Here is a 21261-nt window from a genome sequence, read left to right as displayed (position 1 = left end):
AAACCATCATAGAAGTAAAGTTACTTTGCCCAGAGTTTTTCTGTTTCATGTGGGTGATGTTTGACCTTGATGCCTTCCTGGGGACCCCTCTTCCTCCCACAATGGCACAGCAGGGGAACTGTGAGTAATAAACTATCTTTTCAATGGTAATTATTTCCCCATCTCTTAGCTACACTATATTTTAAATTTTCTATTAATACTATTTTATTTTTTCAAGACAGAGTCTTCCTCTGTCATCCAGGCTGGAGAGCAGTGGCACGATTTTGGCTCACTGCAACCTCCTCCTCCCAAGTTTAGGCAACTCTCCTGCCTCAGCCTCCCAAGTAGCTGGAATTACAAGCATGCACCATCATACCTGGCTAATTTTTGCATTTTTAGTTGAGATGAGGGTTTCACCATGTTGGCCAGGCTGGTCTTGAACTCCTGACCTCAAATGATCTGCTTGCCTTGGCTTCCCAAAGTGCTGGGATTACAGGCATGAGCCACCATGCCCGGCCTAATACTATATTTTAGAAGAGTAACTTATTTCTTGGTATTGGTTGATAGAAAAAAGCCTGGGGTTTTTGCTGAGCTTGAGGTCACAGCAGGTCATGGTCGGGATGGAGTGTCTGTGTTGTTTTGCTGTGACTGTCGGGCCACCACTGGGACACTGTCCCAGCCATTCCTGAGGAGTGGGCCAGCTGTGATGCATAGGCTGTGACCCGCTGTTGTAGAATCCCTGTTCCTGAGAGGTTGAACAGGGTCTGACCAGGGAAGGCCGTGAACTCATCGTGGATTCAGAGATCAAAGAGGAGGGCGTGGGGACCATGAAGTTCACCTAGAATTTCTCCATCTTCTCCATGAAGGTTTGGTCTGGGAGCAGTACCTCCACGGTGTAGCTGATGCGTTTAGAAGGAACCAGGCTGTAGGTGTTGTCAAACCTCAGGACATCTGCAGTGAGGGACAGACATTATTCAGACAAGATGCCCCACCTGGGACTCTGACTTTCATGGTGGTACAGGGGACATGGGTACCCAGACCAGGGAACCATTGCCACGGCTGAGAGCCCAGAGCCAGCCTCACACTGTGCCCACCAGAACCAAGGGCCCTCACCTGGTAGGACATGGATGCACGTTGTAGCACCCTTCACACCAGACCCTAGCTCCAGGTGAAGCCACCCCTGCCAACCCTTACAGCTGCTGACCCCAAGGCAGGTGATGCTCCCGTCCTCGGGCACAAGGTGGGCGTTGTAGCACTGGCTGGGCAGCACCTCCGTCATCTCCCTAGCCCTCTGCCGCTCCCCCATCTTGGTCTTCAGGAAAACCCCAAAGCCGATGTCCCCGCCATCCGATGCGAACTGCCACCTGCAGTGGACAGAGCCCCACTGGCGACCCCCTGCCTGGGGTCCAGGCCCTTCCCAGCTGTTCCCAGGTGTGGAGTGGCTGAGCACACAGCCTGGGAACAGGATCTCGTTCTCCACCCGCAGGGAGGAGCCGCAGCCCACGGACACTGTGTGCTCATACTGCAGCCTCACCTGATTGCACAAGTAGTAGCTCTTGGGCACCTCACCCCCATAGTTGATCTGTGGGTGAAGGGGGTGTGTGGGCACTAGATCACAGCTTCTCCCCTCCTTTCCCATCCTCTGGGCACCCTGTACCTTGGTCAGGCACTTGGGGTTGCCATCGGGGTCAGTCATGGTCCTCCCAAACTCCACGGGCAGCTGGTCGGGGCTGATGAATTTTGTCAGCTCCTGCTTCCAGTTGTCTGCATGGGAGCAAGAGAGGGACTCCAGGAGACTCAACGGAGGGAANAGCCCCACTGGCGACCCCTGCCTGGGGTCCAGGCCCTTCCCAGCTGTTCCCAGGTGTGGAGTGGCTGAGCACACAGCCTGGGAACAGGATCTCGTTCTCCACCCGCAGGGAGGAGCCGCAGCCCACGGACACTGTGTGCTCATACTGCAGCCTCACCTGATTGCACAAGTAGTAGCTCTTGGGCACCTCACCCCATAGTTGATCTGTGGGTGAAGGGGTGTGTGGGCACTAGATCACAGCTTCTCCCCTCCTTTCCCATCCTCTGGGCACCCTGTACCTTGGTCAGGCACTTGGGGTTGCCATCGGGGTCAGTCATGGTCCTCCCAAACTCCACGGGCAGCTGGTCGGGGCTGATGAATTTTGTCAGCTCCTGCTTCCAGTTGTCTGCATGGGAGCAAGAGAGGGACTCCAGGAGACTCAACGGAGGGAAGAGGGGGCTGAGCCCAGATCTGTCCTATGGCCAGTTGCTCTGTCTCCCTGGCGTGCTTTTGCCACTCTACTGCCTAGAGCAGTCCTGTCCTGGAAGAGGGAAGCCGAGTGGCCCTAGGTCTTGCCCTGGGGCTCAGCATGTGCGTGTTGACTAGGTCCTGTCCCCAGGCCTGCCCCTCTCTTACTGACCCTGCAGGCCCTGCCCCCACTTCTGTCTACGTATTGGCCCATTGGCCACGTTCATAGAAACTCGGACCAGCAACTCCTGGAGCTTGGGGTTGAGGTCAGGCAGGCTATGACCTGGGCTTCACTTTCCCTTAGAGACTAAACTCAGCCTTCTGGTCAGATACTGCCCTCAGCTCCCAGGGCTCCAGCACCCTCAGAACTGCAGGGCGAAACTCGTGTCAGTTCCCCACAGCTGCTCCAAGATGGCCAAGGATGTTCCACAGACAAAGGGACATGGGCATTGCAGGAACAAAATAAATGAAAGCAGAGGTGGACACCCAGTACCCTCGGATAGAGAAGGACTGTGTAAGCACGAAGCGGTGGAAAAAACAAAGGAAAAGCCCCCCAATTTGGCATAAAAACATAACACTAGGCTGGGCCTGGTGGTGTACTCCTGTGGTTCCAGCTACTTGGGAGGCTGAGGAGGGAGAATTGCTTGAGCCTGGGAGGCAGAGGTTACAGTGAGCTGAGATCATGCCACTGTACTCCAGCCTGGGCAACAGAGAGAAACCCCATCTCATAAATAAATAAATAAATAAATAAATAACACTAAGTCAAAAATCAGATAATAGGCAAACTATGAACTGGCCCAAATGCCACAAATACGACAGGGAAGGCCCAGACATGGTGGCTCATGCCTGTAATTCCGGCACTTAAGGAGCCCCAGGCAGGAGGACTGCTTGAGGCTAAGAGTTTGAGACTAGTCTGGGTAACACAGTAAAACATGACTCTACAAAAATAACAATAAATTTGCCAGGTGTGGTAGTGTGCATCTATAGTGCCAGCTACTCAGGAGGCTGAGGCAGGAGGATCGCTAGAGCCCAGGAGGTTGAGGCTGGAGTGAGCTATGATCATGCCACTGCACTCCAGCCTGGGCAACACAGAGAGACCTTATCTCTGAAATAAATATATATATTTCATATATATATATGTATATATCTCAAATTTATATATATACACACACACACATATATATATATATATATGGACTTAAGTGATCCTCCCATGTTGTCAGCCTCCATAGCAGGAAAGGACAAGGTGCTTAATATGCAAAGAGTATTTATAAATTAATAGCATAAAAAATACTTTCCTAGAAAATGGTCATGAGACACAAGAAGGCAATAAACAACAAATTAAAATAGTCGATTAGCATAAAGAAAAAGTCCAGCCTCACGAGTGATAAAAGAACCTAATAACCCAACGTAAAATAACAATAAACATCATTTTCCATTATAAAAATGGCAAGAATATTTTAAATTATTAATGTCCAACTATGGCAAGAGTGTGGGAAAACGGGCACATTCACACGCAGATGGTGGAGTTAAACTCTGCAATCTGCATGAGTACTACACTGAAAAAGGTATCAAAAGTCCTAACATGTAGCCAGGTGTGGTGGCATGCCTGTAATCCCAGCTACTTTGGAGGCTGAAGTGGGAGTATTGCTTGAGCCCTGGAGGTTGAGGCTGCAGTGAGCCAAGATCACGCCAACTGTACTTCAGCCTGGGCGGCAGAGTGAGACCCTGTCTCAGGAAAAAAAAAAAAAAAGTCCTAATGTGCATTTTCCTTTGGGGGATAAAAATCTGCCATTTCTAGGATTTTATCCTATGGAAAAAATTGTGGATGTGTACAAAGGTTGTCTATAAGGATCATCACTACTGATTTGTTCCTAATAATAAAAATAATACAAACAACCTGAATTTAGAACTTTGCTAAAATGGGAAAATGATTATCATATAAGTAGTTACAAAACGGTATATGTATGGTATGAACCCATTTTTTTTGAAAATATATTTCTCTGAAAAGGATAGTGTTAACTGTAGTTCGCTGGGTGACAGGATGGTCCCCCCTTCCTTATACATTTCTGTACTTTACAAATTTCTAAACTGTATTACTTATATAATTTGGAAAACCTAGATTTCTTTTTTTTTTTTTTTTTTTTTTGAGATGGAGTCTCACTCTGTCACCCAGGCTGGAGTGCAGTGGCACAATCTCAGCTCACTGCAACCTCCACCTCCCAGGTTCAAGCAGTTCCCTGCCTCAGCCTCCCGAGTAGCTGGGATTTCAGGCGCCCGCCACCAGGCCCGGCTAAGTTTTGTATTTTTAGTAAAGACGGGGTTTCACCATATTGTCCGGGCTGGTCTTGAACTCTGGACCTCATGATCCATCAGCCTCCAAAAGTTCTGGGACTACAGGCATCAGCCACCGTGCCTGGCCTGTTTTTTTGTTTTTTTGTTTTTTGTTTTTTTTTTTTTTTTTTTTTGAGATAGGGTCTCACTCTGTCACTCAGGCTGGAATTCAGTGACATGCTCTCAGCTCACTGTTGCCTCAACCTCCTGGACTCCAGTGATCCTCCCACATCATCCTCCAGAGTAGCTGGGACTGTAGGTGTGCACCACCATGCCTGGCTAATTTATTTATTTATTGTAGAGACAGGGTCTCATTATGTTTCCCAGGCTAGTCTCCAACTCCTGAGCTCAAGAAATCTTCCTGCCTCGGCCTCCCAAAGTGCTGGGATTACAGGCATGAGCCACTGTGTGCCACCAGAAACCCGGATCTAATTCTCCCTTAAATTAAACCCATGAGGTAACCAAGATCAAGACAGAGCAGGTGAGTGACTCATTCCACTTGCAGCTAATAACTGGCAAGGCCAAGTCTCAGATCCAGATCTCCTAACCTCAAATTGGGATCTCCACCCATGCTACCTCCAGGAATCTCTGAGACCCTTCCTGGCCCCTCCTCCCTCTGGGGGGCAGGCACAGCAGCCCACCTGGCAGCCCACCAGGCAGTGGGCCCTCAACACCAGTTGGGTGCCCGATGCCTTCAGATGCAGGAACCATCAGATCTGTGAGAAGGACCACCCTCAGCTCAGCATCCGGGCTGGAAAAGAGGCCCCAGATGGCTCGCTCACCTCCCAGAATCACCACCTTCCTGCGTGTCTCTTAACTCATGTAAGACTTGACCAGGTTGAAGGTTACAGTGAATAGCTTGGGGGCTGGAACAGGCACAGAACTGCTCTCTCAGGTGGCTGACTGGGGTCTCAGGTGCCCACCCAGTCACCCCACACCCCCTGTCCCCCCAACTCATGCATATCCTGGGCTGCTTTACTCACCATTGACAACAATTAAATTCTTCAAGATCTCAGGGTAATTTGCCTCAAGTGCTGAGAAAAACTGTTGAACCAAGTGGCAGAAGTGATGGGCGTCTGAACACTATCCTCTTGCATCCCCTCGCCCTGTGAGGCCCCCAAGGGCACAGCCTTAGCCTCGAATGCCAACCATCCAAGGCTTTGATGCAGACAGCTCCGGATGCCCAGACACCAAGAACCCACCCAGACACAGAAAATCCGCTACTTCCGGTTTGTCGGATCCTAGTCATAGACCTTCCTTGAATCAGCTAGTACAGCTTCTTTTTATTATTATTTTTTATTTCTTATTTTATTTTCTAGAGATGGGGTCTTCCTATGTTGCCCAGGCTGGTCTTGAACTCCTGGGCTCAAGCGATCCTCCCACCTCAGCCTCCCAAAATGCTGGGATTACAGGTGTGAACTGCCACGCCTGGCCTAGTGCAGATTCTTGACAGATGACTAGGGGGATGACTCTACCCATGACAGGCAAGAAAAATCCCATTCACGACTCTGGAAGTTTCCCTCCCACATGGCTCAGACAATAGTTCAGCTTCAGGAATGAGAGAGAAGAGAGACTTTCTTTTAGTATAATATACAAAGTTGCAAGGAATGGCTTTTATTTTATTTACTTTTAAATTTTAAATAAGATAAACCAATTAAAATTCTTAGTTAGACAGTAAAACATTCTTGCCAAGAATAAGAGTACACTGTGTGAAAGGATATTTGATTTCTACAAATGAGTCCCAATAGGCCCCATTACATTTGTTTACAAGAGACACTGCAAATAGGGAATGTTTTTTTTTGTTTGTTTTTGTTTTTTTTTTTGAGACGGAGTCTCGCTCTGTCGCCCAGGCTGGAGTGCAGTGGCGCCATCTCAGCTCACTGCAAGCTCCGCCTCCCGGGTTCACGCCACTCTCCTGCCTCAGCCTCCCGAGTATCTGGGACTACAGGCACCCGCCACCACGCCTGGCTAATTTTTTGTATTTTTAGTAGAGATGGGATTTCACCATGTTAGCCAGGATGGTCTCGATCTCCTGACCTCGTAATCCGCCTGCCTCGGCCTCCCGAAGTGCTGGGATTACAGGTGTGAGCCACTGTGCCCGGCCGGGAATGGTTTTTTTAAAAAGACTGAGATATCGGCCGGGCGTGGTGGCTCATGCCTGTAATCCCACACTTTGGAAGGCCAAAGTGGTCGGATTATGAAGTCAGGAGTTTGAGACCAGCTGGGGCAACATGGTGAAACCCCCTCTCTACTAAAAATACAAAAATTAGCCGGGTGTGGTGGCGGGCACCTGTAATCCCAGCTACTTGGGAGGCTGAGGCAGGAGAATCACTTGAACCTGTTAGGCGGAGGCTGCAGTGAGCCACTGCACTCTAGCCTGGGCAACAGAGTGAGACTCCGTCTCAAAAAACAAAACAAAACAAAAAAACTGAGATATAATTTACATCCCAGACTGGAGTGCAGTGGCGCAATCTCAACTCTGCAACCTCAAGTTTCTGGGCTCAAATGATCCTCCCACCTCAGCCTCCCAAGTAGCTGAGACCACCTTCATACACCACCACGCCCAGCTAATACTCTTATTTTGTAGAGATAGGGTCTTGCTATGTTCAAGACCAGGCTGGTCTTAAATTCCTGGGCTCAAGTGATCCTCCTGCCTCAGCCTCCCAAAATGTTGGCATTACAGGCATAAGCCACTGTGGCTGGTGGCCATAACACTTTTTATGTTTAAGTTTTTTGTTGTCCTGGGTGAAACAGAAAGAAAGGAACAGGTAGGCTGGCTGCCCTGCGGCCCAGGCCTCCCCACAGCTTCCCTCCTACTGCAGCACTCCCAGAGTTGATCTACCCTCAGCCCTTCCTAGAGGAAATGGTAAAAAGGAAGCTCAAAGGCTGGAAGCAGAAGGGTAGGCAGGTATTGGGGGTGAGGGCAGAGATCAGGGGTGGAAGGAGAGTGAGCAGAACCAGAATATGAGGACAGGGACATCCATAGGGACACTGGCAGGTCGAGGAATGGGGCCCTGTTGTGACCTGCTGAACATGAGATGGTGACATGGGGGTGCCACACCCAACTTGGCACAGCCCCGAGAGGCTGTGGGTATGAAAATATCCCTGCCAACAATATAAAGCTGGGCATGGTGGTACATGCCTATAATCGCAGCTACTCGGGAGGCTGAGGCAGGACAATCTCTTGAACTCAGGAGATGGAGGTTGTGGTGAGCCGAGATTGCGCCATTGCACTCCAGCCTGGACAACAAGAGCGAAACTCCATTTCAAAAAAAAAAAAAAGAGCTGCAAACAGGGCCTGTGGGCAGGCAGTCACCTGGCAGTGATGAGAGAGACACCAACAAGTGGAGGGTAAAGACCTAGGCATTTGACCACTCACCCATGCCCCTGGCAGGGTCACCTGATCTCCTGGAGCAGCTCTATTCCTGGCTTCCACAGATGCCTCAGGCCCAGCCCCTCAAGATCAAAGACAGCTGTGATTTTCTCCGCCTTCTTCCCCAGCTGCAAGGGAATGACGGGGGTGAGACCCTGTGAGGGTCACTGCCCCAACCCCTATCCAAGATGGGGCTGGGCCTGAGCCCAGGGCACTGGCCTGGCTTCTCTCGGCTTGCATGGCATGGAGATGGGGGGAGGGAAGGGGCCATCCCACAGGATGCCAGGACTGGAGTGGCCCAAGGACTGCCCTCTTTGTGTCTGTCCATGGGAGGGCAAATTGCTGTATTGCAGTTCCCTCTTTGGTCCAGTGAGGCTGAAATCCCTGTCCCTCTCATCCAATGAGGCTGCAGAGGGCAGTGTGGCCCAGTGGGTTGAGTGGGCTTTGGGGCCAGTTGGGGGAGAAATGAGTCCCAGTTCAGCCACATACTGTGTGGCCTTGGGTGGGTCCTTGGCCTCTCTGAACCTGCATTCACTCCTCAGTACCAGGAGGAAGGCAAATTCTGGGTGTGGGGCTCAGGGGGTGAGGGTGCTATGTCCCGCTGCAGCTGCCCAGGGTGGCACCCACACACCTTCTGACTCTGCAGCTCACACTCCCGCAGAAGCAACTCACAGCTCTGGAAGCTGTCGCTGAGCAACTCCTGTTTGGAGGCCGAGAGCAAGAGGTCCTTGGGGTCCAGGCTTCCCATGATGTGGTACCAGACAGGGCTGCCCTCACCGTCCTGGCCGCATATGCCGTTGGCGTTGTACAGCCTGACCACCTGGATGCATACACAGGAGACGGGGCTCAGTGCCGAGGGCTGAGGGCCCAGGGATCAGGGCATGGGTTTGAGAGATGCTCACCTCTGAGGGCTGCCAGGCAAGGATGCTGGCCAGGTCTTGTTGCTTCCGGAACTCCATATGCTGCAGAGACATGGCAGGAGGTGGTGAAGTTTCTGCCTGTCCCAAAGACCTCTGTGGGTACCTGGGGACACCAGGCCAGGTCCCTCTGCCTGCAACCACTAAGGGCTTGCCAGAGCATCTCCAGGCTCCACTGACATAGAATTGAGGAATGGAAACAGGATGGGGACATGCATCTGAGAGGCCAGGAGAGACCCAGAAAGGAACAGGGGAGGCCTGCACTCTGCAGCTGTCTCCCCCTGCATCCTTCCAGATGTTTCCCATGGCCCCTCCCGCATGGCCACCCTGGGAGTCAGACTCTCCTCCCTGACTTCCAGTTGCCCTTAAGCAAAAACCTATACCCCCTACAAGGCCTGCAGGGCCTGGCTGATGGGTTGGGGCCACCCATGCAGACTCATCATTTCCCTTTCTCTCTCCAACACGATCTCCGTGTGCTCCTAGAATACCAGCTCGGGCCAGGCACAATGGTTCACGCCTATAATCCCAGCATTTTGGGAGGCCAAGGTGGGTGGATCACCCGAGGTCAGGAGTTCGAGACCAGCCTGGCCAACATGATGAAACTCTGTCTCTACTAAAAATACAAAATTAGCCAGGTGTGGTGGCGCATGCCTGTAATCCCAGCTACTTGGGAGGCTGAGGCAGGAGAATCCCTTGAACCTGGGAGGCAGAGGTTGCAGTGAGCTGAGATCACACCATTGTACTCCAGCCTGGGCAACAGAGCAAGACTGTCTCAAAAAGAAAAAAAAAAATACACCAGCTCATTCCCACCTCAGGGCCTTTGCATGGGCTGTGCCCTCCACCCTGATCTTCACATGCTTGCTTCCTTTTGGGCATTCATGTCCCTACTGAAATGTCCCTGATCTCTCTTCCCTCTTTTCCTGTTTTGCTGTCTTCATTGTACTTTCCATTCTCAGGAATTGTCTTCTTTGTTCCTCTGGTTTCTTTTTTCTCTCTTCCCATCACTGCAGTCTCCCCAGCGCCTAGTGCTGGGCCAGGTTTACCTTCCAGTCTCAATGAATGCGTGTTCTATGAATGGATGGATTAATGAATGAATAAATTTGTGCCTCAGACTTGGGATAGGAAACAGGACCAGGCTAGGCAGGGAGAGGTGTCAACCTCACCTTCCGCAGCACGTCCTCTGATTTCTGCAGGTCAAAGCTCCAAGCTGCAACAAGAGACAGGGTTATGGTTGTGGAATTCTAGAGGCTCACTCCAGGTGTCAGGCCTCTGAGCCCAAGCCAAGCCATCGCATCCCCTGTGACTTGCACGTATACACCCAGATGGCCTGAAGTAACTGAAGAATCACAAAAGAAGGGCCTGTAATCCCAGCTGCTCGGGAGGTTGAGGCAGGAGAATCACTTGAACCCCGGCGGCAGAGGTTGCAGTGACACTGCTTGAGCCCAGGGGTTCGAGACCAGCCTAGGCAACATAGTGAGACTTTGTCTCTATAAAAAGAAAAAAAAAGAAAAATTATATATAAGGTTGCCTAATGGCCACGGTGAGATTATGGATGATTTATAGAAATATCGTTGTGTTTTTCTTTTTCTATACCTTCCAGATTTTCCATGATAAATGGGCTATGATTTTATAATCAGAAAAACACCCAGTGGATGTTATAAACAAATGGGAGTAAGGTCCTAGCAGCCCCAGAAGGCTGTCAGTGCAGTCCTCTGCCCCGAGCCCAGCCCCAGCTGGGCTGTCGCCCGGCTTTCTAGGAGTCAGCCATCGGCTCACTGGCTTTGCAGCAGCACTTCCGCCGAGAGCCTCTGGCTGGTGAGAACCACGTGGTTTCACTTGGTCCCCAGGGCCTTGGGGAGTAGTTCTCACATTGATTCCACCTGGGCATCATAACCACCATGAAAGGTGCTGGTGTGGGGGAAGAAAGCCTCATTCCCTATGAGGAAACTGAGGGCCCAACAGAAGGGGGCCATTGGCCCCAGGTCTCATACATGAAAGGACAGCCCCTCCACACCTGTGGGTGTTTCTCGTCAGGAGAGACTTGAGAAAAGAAAGAGACACAGAGACAAAGTATAGAGAAAGAAAAGTGGGCCCAGAGGACCGGCGCTCAGTATAGGGAGGACCCGCTCTGCACCAGTCTGAGTTTCCTCTGTATTTATTGATCATTATCTTTACCCTCTCTGAGAGGGGGATGTGGTAGGACAATAGAGTAATAGTGGAGAGAGAGAGAGAGGGTCAGCAGGAGAACATGTGAACAAATGTCTCTGGGTCATAAACAAGGTTAAGAAAAAGGTGTTGTGGGCCGGGCGCGGTGGCTCAAGCCTGTAATCCCAGCACTTTGGGAGGCCGAGACAGGCGGATCACGAGGTCAGGAGATCGAGACCATCCTGGCTAACACGGTGAAACCCCGTCTCTCCTAAAAAATACAAAAAACTAGCCGGGTGAGGTGGCGGACGCCTGTAGTCCCAGCTACTCGGGAGGCTGAGGCAGGAGAATGGCGTGAACCCGGGAGGCGGAGCTTGCAGTGAGCTGAGATCCGGCCACTGCATTCCAGCCCGGCGACAGAGCAAGACTCCATCTCAAAACAAAAATTAAAAAAAAAAAGAAAATAAAAGAAAAGGTGTTGTGCTTTGACGTGCACATATATAAACATCTTGGTGCATTAGAGAGCAGCTTTGCCTCTAGCACATCTCACCTCCAGCCCTTAGGCAGTTTTTTCCTATCTCAGTAAATAGAACCTACAATTGGGTTTTACACGGAGACATTTTATTGCCCAGGGACAAGCAGGAAACAGATGCCTTCCTGTCGTCTCAACTGCAAAGAGGCCTTCCTTTTTTACTAATTCTCCTCAGCACAGACCCTTTATGGGTGTCACGGGCTGGGGGACGGTCAGGTCTTTCCCTTCCCATGAGGCCGTATTTCAGCCTATCACATGGGGAGAAACCTTGGACAATACCTGGCTTTCCTAGGCAGAGGTCTCTGTGGCCTTCCGCAGTGTATTATGTCCCTGGGTACTTGAGATTAGAGAATGTTGATGACTTTTAACAAGCATACTGCCTTCAAGCACTTGTTTAACAAAGCACATCCTGCATCGCCCTAAATCCATTAAACCTTGAGTCAACACAGCACCTGTCTCTGCAAGCACAGGGTTGAGGGTAGGGTTACAGATTAACAGTATCTCAAGGCAGAAGAATTTTTCTTAGTACAGAATAAAATGGAGTCTCTTATGTCTACTTCTTTCTACATAGACACAGTAACGGTCTGATCTCTCTTTCTTGTCCCCACAATACAGCTAGTAAGAGGCAGAGCGGGGACTAGACGCCTGTCTTTGGAACTCCAATTGGGACTCTTTTTTGATTTGGTGGCAGTTTAAAGGACATAGTACTGAGCAAAGATGAGCTAGGAAACCCTGTTGGCTACTATGTCATAGCTTTTGTTTGTTCGTTTTTAAGACAAGGTTTTGCTGTGTCACCCAGGCTGGAGTGCAGTGGCACAACCATAGCTTACTGCAACCTCAATTTCCCAGGTTCAAGTGATCCTCCCACCTCAGTCTCCCCAGTAGCTGGGAACACAGGCATGCAGTACCACGCCTGGCCAAGATTTTTGTGTATTTTTTTGTAGAGTTGGGGTTTTGCCATGTTGTCCAGGCTAGTCTCAAATTCCTGGGCTTAAGTGATTCTCCCACCTCAGCCTCCCAAGTGGCTGGAACCACAGGTGCGCCACCAGGTCTGGCTAAGTTTTAAAATTTTTTGTAGAGGTGAGGTCTCCCTATGTTACCGAGGCTGACCTCAAATTCCCAGATTCAATCAATCCTCCTTCCTCGGCCTCCAAAAGTGTTGGGATTAGAGGTGTGAGACCCCTAGCCCAGCCTTGTCATAACTTATATAAAGTACACACCAGGCTCAGAGGCAAGTTGCCATCACAGGTTTTACCAAGGCTATTCATCACAGATTAACCGACATCCAGGGATGTGAAATCCTGTGTACTCTGCAATAGTAGGAGCAAGCGTGACGATCAACATGGTTTTCACAGTGGTTTTCTCACCGCAGCTGAAACCAACTCCAGCCCTACCGCCTGCCCCTTATGTACCCCTCAGGGAAGGATCTAAGTGTAGGAGTTACAGTCACATTTTCGGGGCCACTGAGAATCCTGTCTGTGCATTTGGATTCCTGGGATTCTGACATTTATCTCAAGAGCAAACTTCTTCCCTAACCTGGTCCCCAAACTCTTTTTATGAGAGGATGTTAAGCAACTGGCCTCTAACATCAGACTGACCTGACTTTGTCACCTGCTAGCATAGTGGCCTTGGTCAAGTGGTTTAACCTTTATAAGCCACAGCTTCCTCCAATGCAAAAACAAAGCTAACAATAATACCTGCCTAATTGGGTTGAACAAGGAGGAGGAGGAGGGAAGGAAGAAAGAAAATAATAGATAAATGGCCGGGCGTGGTGGCTCATGCCTGTAATCCCAGCACTTTGGGAGGCTGAGGCAGGTGGATCACTTGAGGTCAGGAGTTTGAGACCAGCCTGGCTAACATGGTGAAACCCCATCTCTACTAAAAAACAAAAATTAGCTGGACGTGGTGGCAGGCACCTGTAAATCCAGATACTCAGGAAGCTGAGGGAGGAGAATCGCTTGAGCCCAGGAGGCGGAGGTTGCCATGAGCCAAGATTCTGCCACTGCACTCCAGCCTGGGTGACAGAGTTAGACTGACTCAAAAAATAAATAATACATAAAAACTGCTGTACCCGTTGCCTGGTACAGAATAAGTGTCCAAAATATGAAAGTATTTCCACTCCTTGTACTAGCCACCTCCAAGATGACCATCAGTGATCCTTACCTGGCATTCACTCCCTGTTCTGCTAAACAAAAATTATAGGAGGCCATTGCTTTGTACTAAACTCCTGCACTAGGTCCCAACAGACAAGACCAAAAATCAAGATGGAGTCCCCATGCTTACTAAACTGAAACTGAGTTGTTATGTGACCTGAGAAATCAAGGGACAGCCCAGACAGGCACGGTGGCTCATGCCTATAATCCCAGCACTTTGGGAAGCTGAGGGAGGTGGATTACTGGAACGCAGGAGTTCTAGACCAGCCTGAGCAACATGGCAAAACTCTGTCTCTACAAAAAATACACACAAAAATTAGCCAGGTGTGGTGCCGAGCTCCTATAGTCCCAGTTACTAGGGAGGCTGAGGTGGGAGGATCGCTTGAGCCCAGGAGGTCAAGACTACAGTGAGGTCAGCCTGGCCTGCAGAGTGAGACCTTGTTTAAAAGAGAAAGAGAAATAGAGAGCGCGCGCACCTAATTTCCCTAACAGGCCAGTCCAGTTACAATCTTCAACTGGTATGTTAATGAAGTTCTGTTTTTAGCCTTACAGCAAAAAGTAACCTGAACTCACCTGATGTAAACCAATCAGTTATCTTTCCATTGTTCTTGCCTTACCAGAAAAGTATTGTAGCTTTGAAATGATAGATTTGCCTTTTGTTCTGTTTCTGCTTTCTTCAGCCCCTTTTCTGTGTATAAAGCCAAACTCCTCTGCTTGACTCACTGAACACTTTTTCTATCTCATAACATGAAATGTTGCCTGATTCTAGAATTGCAGTAGAGATAACTCAGATCTTTAAACCAAATGTGTCGTAATTTTGTCTTTGACAGTTCCCTCCCACATTGAGAAAGGCTGAGCTGTGTACCTGATAGATAACTGTAGAAATGATGGAATTTGGCCCAGCGAGATGGCTCATGCCTGTAATCCCAGTACTCTGGGAGACCAAGACAGACAGGTGGATCAGGTGAGGTCAAGAGTTTGAGACCAGCCTGGCTAACATGATGAAACTCTGTCTCTACTAAAAACACAAAAATGGGCTGAGCGTGGTGGCACATGAATCCTACCTACTTGTGAGGCTGAGGCACGAGAATCACTTGAACCTGGGAGGCGGAGATGGCAGTGAGCCGAGATCACACCACTGCACTCCAGCCTGGGCAACAGAGTGGGACTCCATCTCAAAAAAAAAAATGGAATGTGACTCAGAAGGCTTCATTGTAAGATATTACCACTTCCTTCCTGCTCACTGGGATCATTCATGGCGGCGTATCCGGAATTGGTAGGTTCTTGGTCTCACAGACTTCAAGAATGAAGCTGTGCACCCTCAGGGTATTACAGTTCTTAAAGATGGTGTGTCTGGAGCTTCTTCCTTCTGGTGGGTTTGCGGTCTCGCTGTCAGGAGTGAAGCTGCAGACATTCGTGGTAAGTGATACAGCTCTTAAAAGCAGCGCATCTGGAGTTGTTCGTTGGTTCTGGTGGGTTTGTGGTCTCGTTAGCTTCAGGAGTGAAGCTACAGACCTTTGAGGTGAGTGTTACAGCTCATAAAGACAGCGTGAACCCAAAGAGTGAGCAGCAACAAGATTTGTTGCAAACAGCAAAAGAACAAAGCTTCCACAGTGTGGAAAACAACCCAAGTGGGTTGCTGCTGTTGGCTGGGGGGGGTGGGGGGCAGCCTGCTTTTAATCCCTTATCTGATCCCACCCACATCCTGCTGATTAGTCCATTTTACAGAGAGCTGATTGGTCCGTTTTGACAGAGCGCTGATTGGTGTGTTTATAATTCTTGAGCTAGACACAGTGGTAGACAGAAAAGTTCTCCAAGTCGCCACTAGGTTAGCTAGACACAGAGTTAGCTAGATACAGAGTACTGATTGGTGTATTTACAAACCTTTAGCTAGACACAGAGTGCTGATTGGTGTATTTACCATCCTCTAGCTAGATAAAAGTTCTCCAAGGCCCCAGCCGGCTCAGGAACCCAGCTGGCTTTACCCGGCGCATCCTGTAACGGGGCTGAAGGCGGAGCTGCCCGCCAATCCCGGGCGCGCCTGCACTCCTCAGCCCTTGGGCGGTCGATGGGACCCGGCGCCACGGAGCAGGGAACGGCGCCCGTCGAGGAGGCTCAGGCCGCTCCGGAGCCCACCGCAGGCGGGAGGCTCAGACATGGCGGGCTGCAGGTCCCGAGCCCTGCCCCGCGGGGAGGCAGCTAAACCCGGCCAGAATTTGAGTGCAGCGCCTGCAGGCCCGCACTCCTGGGGGACCCGGCGCGACCTCCGCAGCTGCTGGCCCGGGTGCTAAGCCCCTCACTGCCCTGGGCCGGCGGCGCCGGCCGGCCGCTCCATATGCGGGGCCCGCCGAGCCCGCGTCCGCGCCTGCCGGAACTCGCACTGGCCCGCGAGCGCGGCGCGCAGCCCCGATTCCCGCCCGCGCCTCTCCCTCCATACTTCCCCGCAAGCAGAGGGAGGCGGCTCCGGCCTCAGCCAGGCCAGAGAGGGACTCCCACGGTGCCGTGGTGGGCTGAAGGTCTCCTCAAGCACCGCCAGAGTGGATGCCGAGGCCGAGGAGGCGCTGAGAGTGAGGGCTGCTAGCACACTGTCACCTCTCAGCGTGAAGCCAACTGCCATGTTGTGAGGATGCTCAAGCGGCCCCTGTGAGGAAGAACTGAAGCCTCCTGCAGCCCCCTGCCAACAGCCAGCACAGACTTGCCAGCTACGTTCGACATCTTGGAAGCAGATCCTCCTGCCCCAAACCTTCAGATGACTGCACCCTGATGGATATCTTGACTGCAACCTCGTGAGAGACCCTGAGTCAGAGCCACCCCACTAAGCGTTTCCATAATTTCTGGCCACAGAAATCATGAGAGAGAATAAATGTTTGCAGTTGTTTTAAATGGCAATATTTTGGAGTAATTTGATACACTCAATAGATACCTAATACACTCCTCTTTCATGCCGTTGACGCTACCCCAGCCCCACGCTCTATCCTTACCTCGGAGCCAGCACAGGAGGAAGTAGTCATCAGGACTGGGCAAGGCAGATGGCACACCTTGGATGTTCTCCCGGAACTGAGGACAGACAGGGAGAGAGCTGGGTCAGAGGTCAACCACTCTCAGTCCTGCAGGTCTCAACTGTGCTTGAGGAAGGGAATGTCTGAGTGAAGAGGGCCCACTCAGGCTGGGAGGATCAAGGCCTGAGTCAAGCCGTAACAGTTTTTCTCCGTCTTGGAAATGGGATGATAGAACCAACTACAGGCCAGGCGCCGTGGCTCGCTTTGGGAGGCACAGGCGGGAGGATCACCTGAGGTCAGAAGTTCGAGACCAGCCTAGCCAAATGGTGAAACACCCAATCTGTACTAAAAATACAAAAATTAGCCGGGCGTGGTGGCGGGCACCTGTAATCCCAGCTACTTGGGAGGCTGAGGCAGGAGAATCGCTTGAACCCAGGAGGTGGAGGTTGCAGCGAGCCAAGATCGCACCATTGCACTCCAGCCTGGGGCACAAGAGCATGACTTTGTCTCAAAAAAACAAACAAACAAACAAAAACCTACCACACTGAACATCAGAGAAAATTAAACGTGGATTAAACACAGAGAAGGTTTACAAGCCTGACTCAGGGATGTGGGGGCAGGGAGGGGCCCTCTTTAGGGCACTAATCTTTATCCTTAGGAAGCCTTCAGGCCAGGTCAGGTGGGAGCATAAACTGCACAGAGTATGAGGCTCAGAGAGGTTGAGCAACTTGCCTAGTGTCACACAGCCAGCAAGTGGCAGAACTGGTTGCCTGATTCTAGAATTGCAATAAAGATAATTGAGATCTTTAAACTGAATTTGTGTCAATTTTGTCTTTGACGGTTCCCTCCCACACTTAAGCAGGGCTGAGCTGTGTACCTGATAGGTTAGGGTTGAAATGATGGACTGTGACTTAGAAGGCTTCACTGTAAAGACATGGTTTGGAACCCGTTAGCCAGGCCCGAGTGAGGGGTGGCTTGACCTGGCCTGGGAATTGGTTGGGATAGTTCAGCTGACCCTGGGCCCACCCTGCAGGGTCTGAGAGCTGAGGGTCCGTTCCTGGGTGGATGTCATTGACTGTAGGCTAAAGCCAGGCTCCAACACTGATGAATGTGGTAAGGAAAAGAGCACTGGACAAAGAGTCAGCAGGTCCCACTGTGGCCTTGTCTGAGTCATTTCGCTCTCTCTGGGTCTTATTCTCATTGGACCCCAAATGGACCCTCAAAGGACTTTCCCTGACCCCCCACCCAAAATGGACTGATAACATTTGTCTACAGGAATATGAGAGAGTGTTTGGCCTTTGGCTAAGCATTAAATGAATCCTGACATGATACTGCCATTATACCAATTCCCTAAGTCAGGAAAGTGAGGCTGGAAATGGTGAAGGGATTTCTTAGCCAACATGAGCAATTTTTTCTTTCAATTTCTGACTTCAACTGTCTTTTAAGAGGGTTATCCCAGGTCTAAGCAGAATGTCCTTTTCCTGATGCCGAACACCGCCCCTCGTTTTTGTTCCTTTTTTTTCTTTTTTGAGTATTGTATTTAAACTCATGGGCATTAAGATCAATTACTTGGCCAGGTGAGGTGGCTCATGCCTGTAATCCCAGCACTTTGGCCAACCAAGGCAGGTGGATTGCTTGAGCTCAGGAGTTTGAGACTAAGGGAGGAGACCACTACTATTCCTGCTGCCCTCCTCCCCCCACCTTGCCTAATTCAAAGACAGGAGAAAGAGAGAGAGAGAAACAAAAGTAAGATAAATAGCCAGACAACCTTGGCACCACCACCCAGTCCTAGGAGTTAAACAAAGTAATAATAATAACATCAACCCCTAGCCTAAACTACTTGTGTTATCCGTAAATTCCAGACACTGTATGAAAAAGAGCATTGTAAAACTTTCTGTTCTGTTAGTTGATGCATGTAGCCCCCAGTCACATTTCCCACACTTGCTCGATTTATCACAACCCTTTGACGTGGACTCCTTAAAGTTCTAAGCCTTTAAAAAGGCCAAGTATTTCTTTCTCAGGGAGCTCGGCTCTTAAGACGCGAGTCTACCGACGCTCCTGGCTGAATAAAAAACCTCTTCCTTCTTTAACCCGGTGTCTGAGGAGTTTTGTCTGTGGCTAGTCCTGCTATAAGACCACCCTGGGCATCAAGGTGAAATCTCATTACTACAAAAAATACATTAGCCAGGCGTGGTGGTGCACGCCTATAGTCCCAGCTACTTGGGAGGCAGTGGTGGGAGAATTGCTTGAGCCCAGGAGGCAAAGATTGCAGTGAGCTGAGATCATGTCACTGCACTCCAGCCTGGGCAATAAATCAAGACCCTGTCTCAAAAAAAAAAAAAGAAAAAAAAAAGATCAATTGGCTGGGTGCGGTGGCTCATACCTGTAATCACAGAACTTTGGGAGGCCAAGGCAGGCAGATCATTTGAGGTCAGGAGTTCGAGATCAGCCTGGCCAACACGAGATCAGGAGTTCGAGATCAGCCTGGCCAATACGGTGAAACCCCATATCTACTAAAAATACAAAAATTAGCTGGGTGTGGTAGGCGCCTGTAATCCCAGCTACTCAGGAGGCTGAGGCACAAGAATTGCTTGGACCCAGACAGCAGAGGCTGCAGTGAGCTGAGATCATACCACTGCACTCCAGCCTGGGCAACAGGGCAAGACTACATCTCAAAAAAAAAAAAAAAAAAAAAAAAAAAGTCGATGACTTGAACTTTTTAAAATTAAAACTAACAGCATTATGGGGATATAATCACGTATGAATTCACACTTGAACAACTTGTAAGATTTTTCCGCTAGCTTTATTTCTTTACACTTTATTTTAAAAAGATTCATACAATTCAAGAAACACAACTTTTAAAAAATTGTTATTTTATTTTTTAATTTTATTTTTATAATCATCTTCTTGGATACCAAGAAACACAACTTTTGAAGGCCACAATCATCCTTAAGCTAGAGTTTAATCATACTCCCCTCCCAGCTTTGTCAAGGTATGAATGGTGTTTAATTGCTTTTCATCAAAGAGAAATGAAAACTTTTCTGGCTGAGCGGAGTGGCTCGTGCCTGTAATACCAGCACTTTGGGAAGCTGAGGCAGGTGGGTCACTGGAGGCCAGGAGTTCCAGACCACTCTGGCCATCATGGCAAAACCCCGTCTCTACAAAAAATACAAAAATTAGCCGGGTATGGTAGCACACACCTGTGATCCCAGTTACTCAGGACTCTGAGGCAGAGAGTCTCTTGAACCTGGTAGGCAGAGGCTGAAGTGAGCCAAGATCATACCACTGCACTTCAGCCTGGGTGACAAAGCAAGTCTCCATTTCAAAAAAGAAAAAAAAATTAAAAATTAACTGGGTGTGGTGTGCCTGGCTGTAGTCCCAGCTATTCAGGAGCCTGAGGTGGGAGTGTTGTTTGAGCCCAGGAGTTTGAGGCTGCAATGAACCATGTTCTCACCACTACACTTCAGTCTCAGCCTAGGTGACAGAGTGAGACCCTGTCTCTAAATAAATGAATAAATAAATTTCCTGTTCACTCTCATGGACAAAAAACAAATTTTCTGGTATTGCTATATATCAGCAACACATTCAGCCATTTTCTAAGGAAATGGGTGAAGTTGCCAACACACAGCTTTACACACACTACCTTGAGGAAGAAAACCAAGAACAGGCACAGGAGAAACTGTGCCTGTTCTTGGCACCTGTGCCTGTTCTTGGCACCGAAAGGCAGGGCGCGGAAGGGCAGGGCGTTGGGCGGGGACGCCCGGCTCGCATCCCGTCCCCAGCCTGGATCCGGGCCCCGCCCCGCCCACACCGCGACCCTCCCCATTGGTCTCGCGACCCTACCAGAAAGCCCACTCCAGCGCCCGGTCGCCGCCCCTCGTTGCCCCACGAACCCCTTCCCGGCACCGTCCACCCCGCATACACCACCTACCCCATGCAAAGCCCTGTGATGGCAGGAATCGAGACCTCCAAGGCCCCGTCGTTGCGTCCATGCTCATGGCACTGTGTGAGTCTTCCTGAAGCCCAAGCTTGCCGTGTGCGACCACGAAGGAAAGACCCTAAGGACCTTCGAGGGACTCCTCCCAGGCTAGAGACGAAAATGCACCCTGTTCCTGCCTTCTCCAGTTCCAAGCTGAGGACGGGACCTGCCAATGCAGCCTCCCCAGCAGGCCAGCAGCCTTCACCAGCCCTGTCCAGTACGGTAGACACAAATTCTTCAAACGTGGCTAGTCTGAACTGAGGTCTGCTGTGAGTGTAAAATACACAGGATTTCAAAGACTCAGTATCCCCTCAAAACACTCTGTTTTTTTTTTTGTTTTTTTTTTTTGAAAAGGGGTCTAGCTCTGTTGCCCAGGCTGGAGTGCAGTGGCACCATGATGGCTCACTGCAGTCTCAACCTCCTAGGCTCAATCCATCCTCCCACCTCAGCCTCCCAAGTAGCTGGGACTACAGGCGTGGGCCACCACACCAGCTATTTGTTGTTGTTGTTGTTGTTGTTGTTGTTGTTGTTGTTGTTGTTAGAGATGGGGTCGCTCTATGTTGCTAATTTTTTTTTTTTTTTTTTTTTTTTTT

At 50.1% G+C, this 21261-nt stretch overlaps 1 protein-coding gene across 1 annotated transcript in view; it reads right to left on the bottom strand.

The window, feature by feature from the left end:
* Window positions 1–454: 454 nt before the first annotated feature.
* The window catches only part of LOC108527596 (putative SEC14-like protein 6), a 23089-nt gene continuing 2282 nt past the window's right edge, over window positions 455–21261 (bottom strand). The window contains 10 exon segments of the mRNA XM_017868938.1: window positions 455–930; window positions 1174–1561; window positions 2068–2174; window positions 5353–5436; window positions 5554–5616; window positions 7978–8071; window positions 8575–8763; window positions 8846–8905; window positions 10024–10067; window positions 16672–16747. Coding sequence (XP_017724427.1) covers window positions 818–930; window positions 1174–1561; window positions 2068–2174; window positions 5353–5436; window positions 5554–5616; window positions 7978–8071; window positions 8575–8763; window positions 8846–8905; window positions 10024–10067; window positions 16672–16747 — 1218 coding nt within the window. The 3' untranslated portion in view covers window positions 455–817.

Source organism: Rhinopithecus bieti, unplaced genomic scaffold, assembly GCF_001698545.2.
Source record: "Rhinopithecus bieti isolate Rb0 unplaced genomic scaffold, ASM169854v2 scaffold_4666, whole genome shotgun sequence".
Taxonomy (NCBI): domain Eukaryota; kingdom Metazoa; phylum Chordata; class Mammalia; order Primates; family Cercopithecidae; genus Rhinopithecus; species Rhinopithecus bieti.
This window is presented reverse-complemented; position numbering and strand designations above follow the sequence as displayed.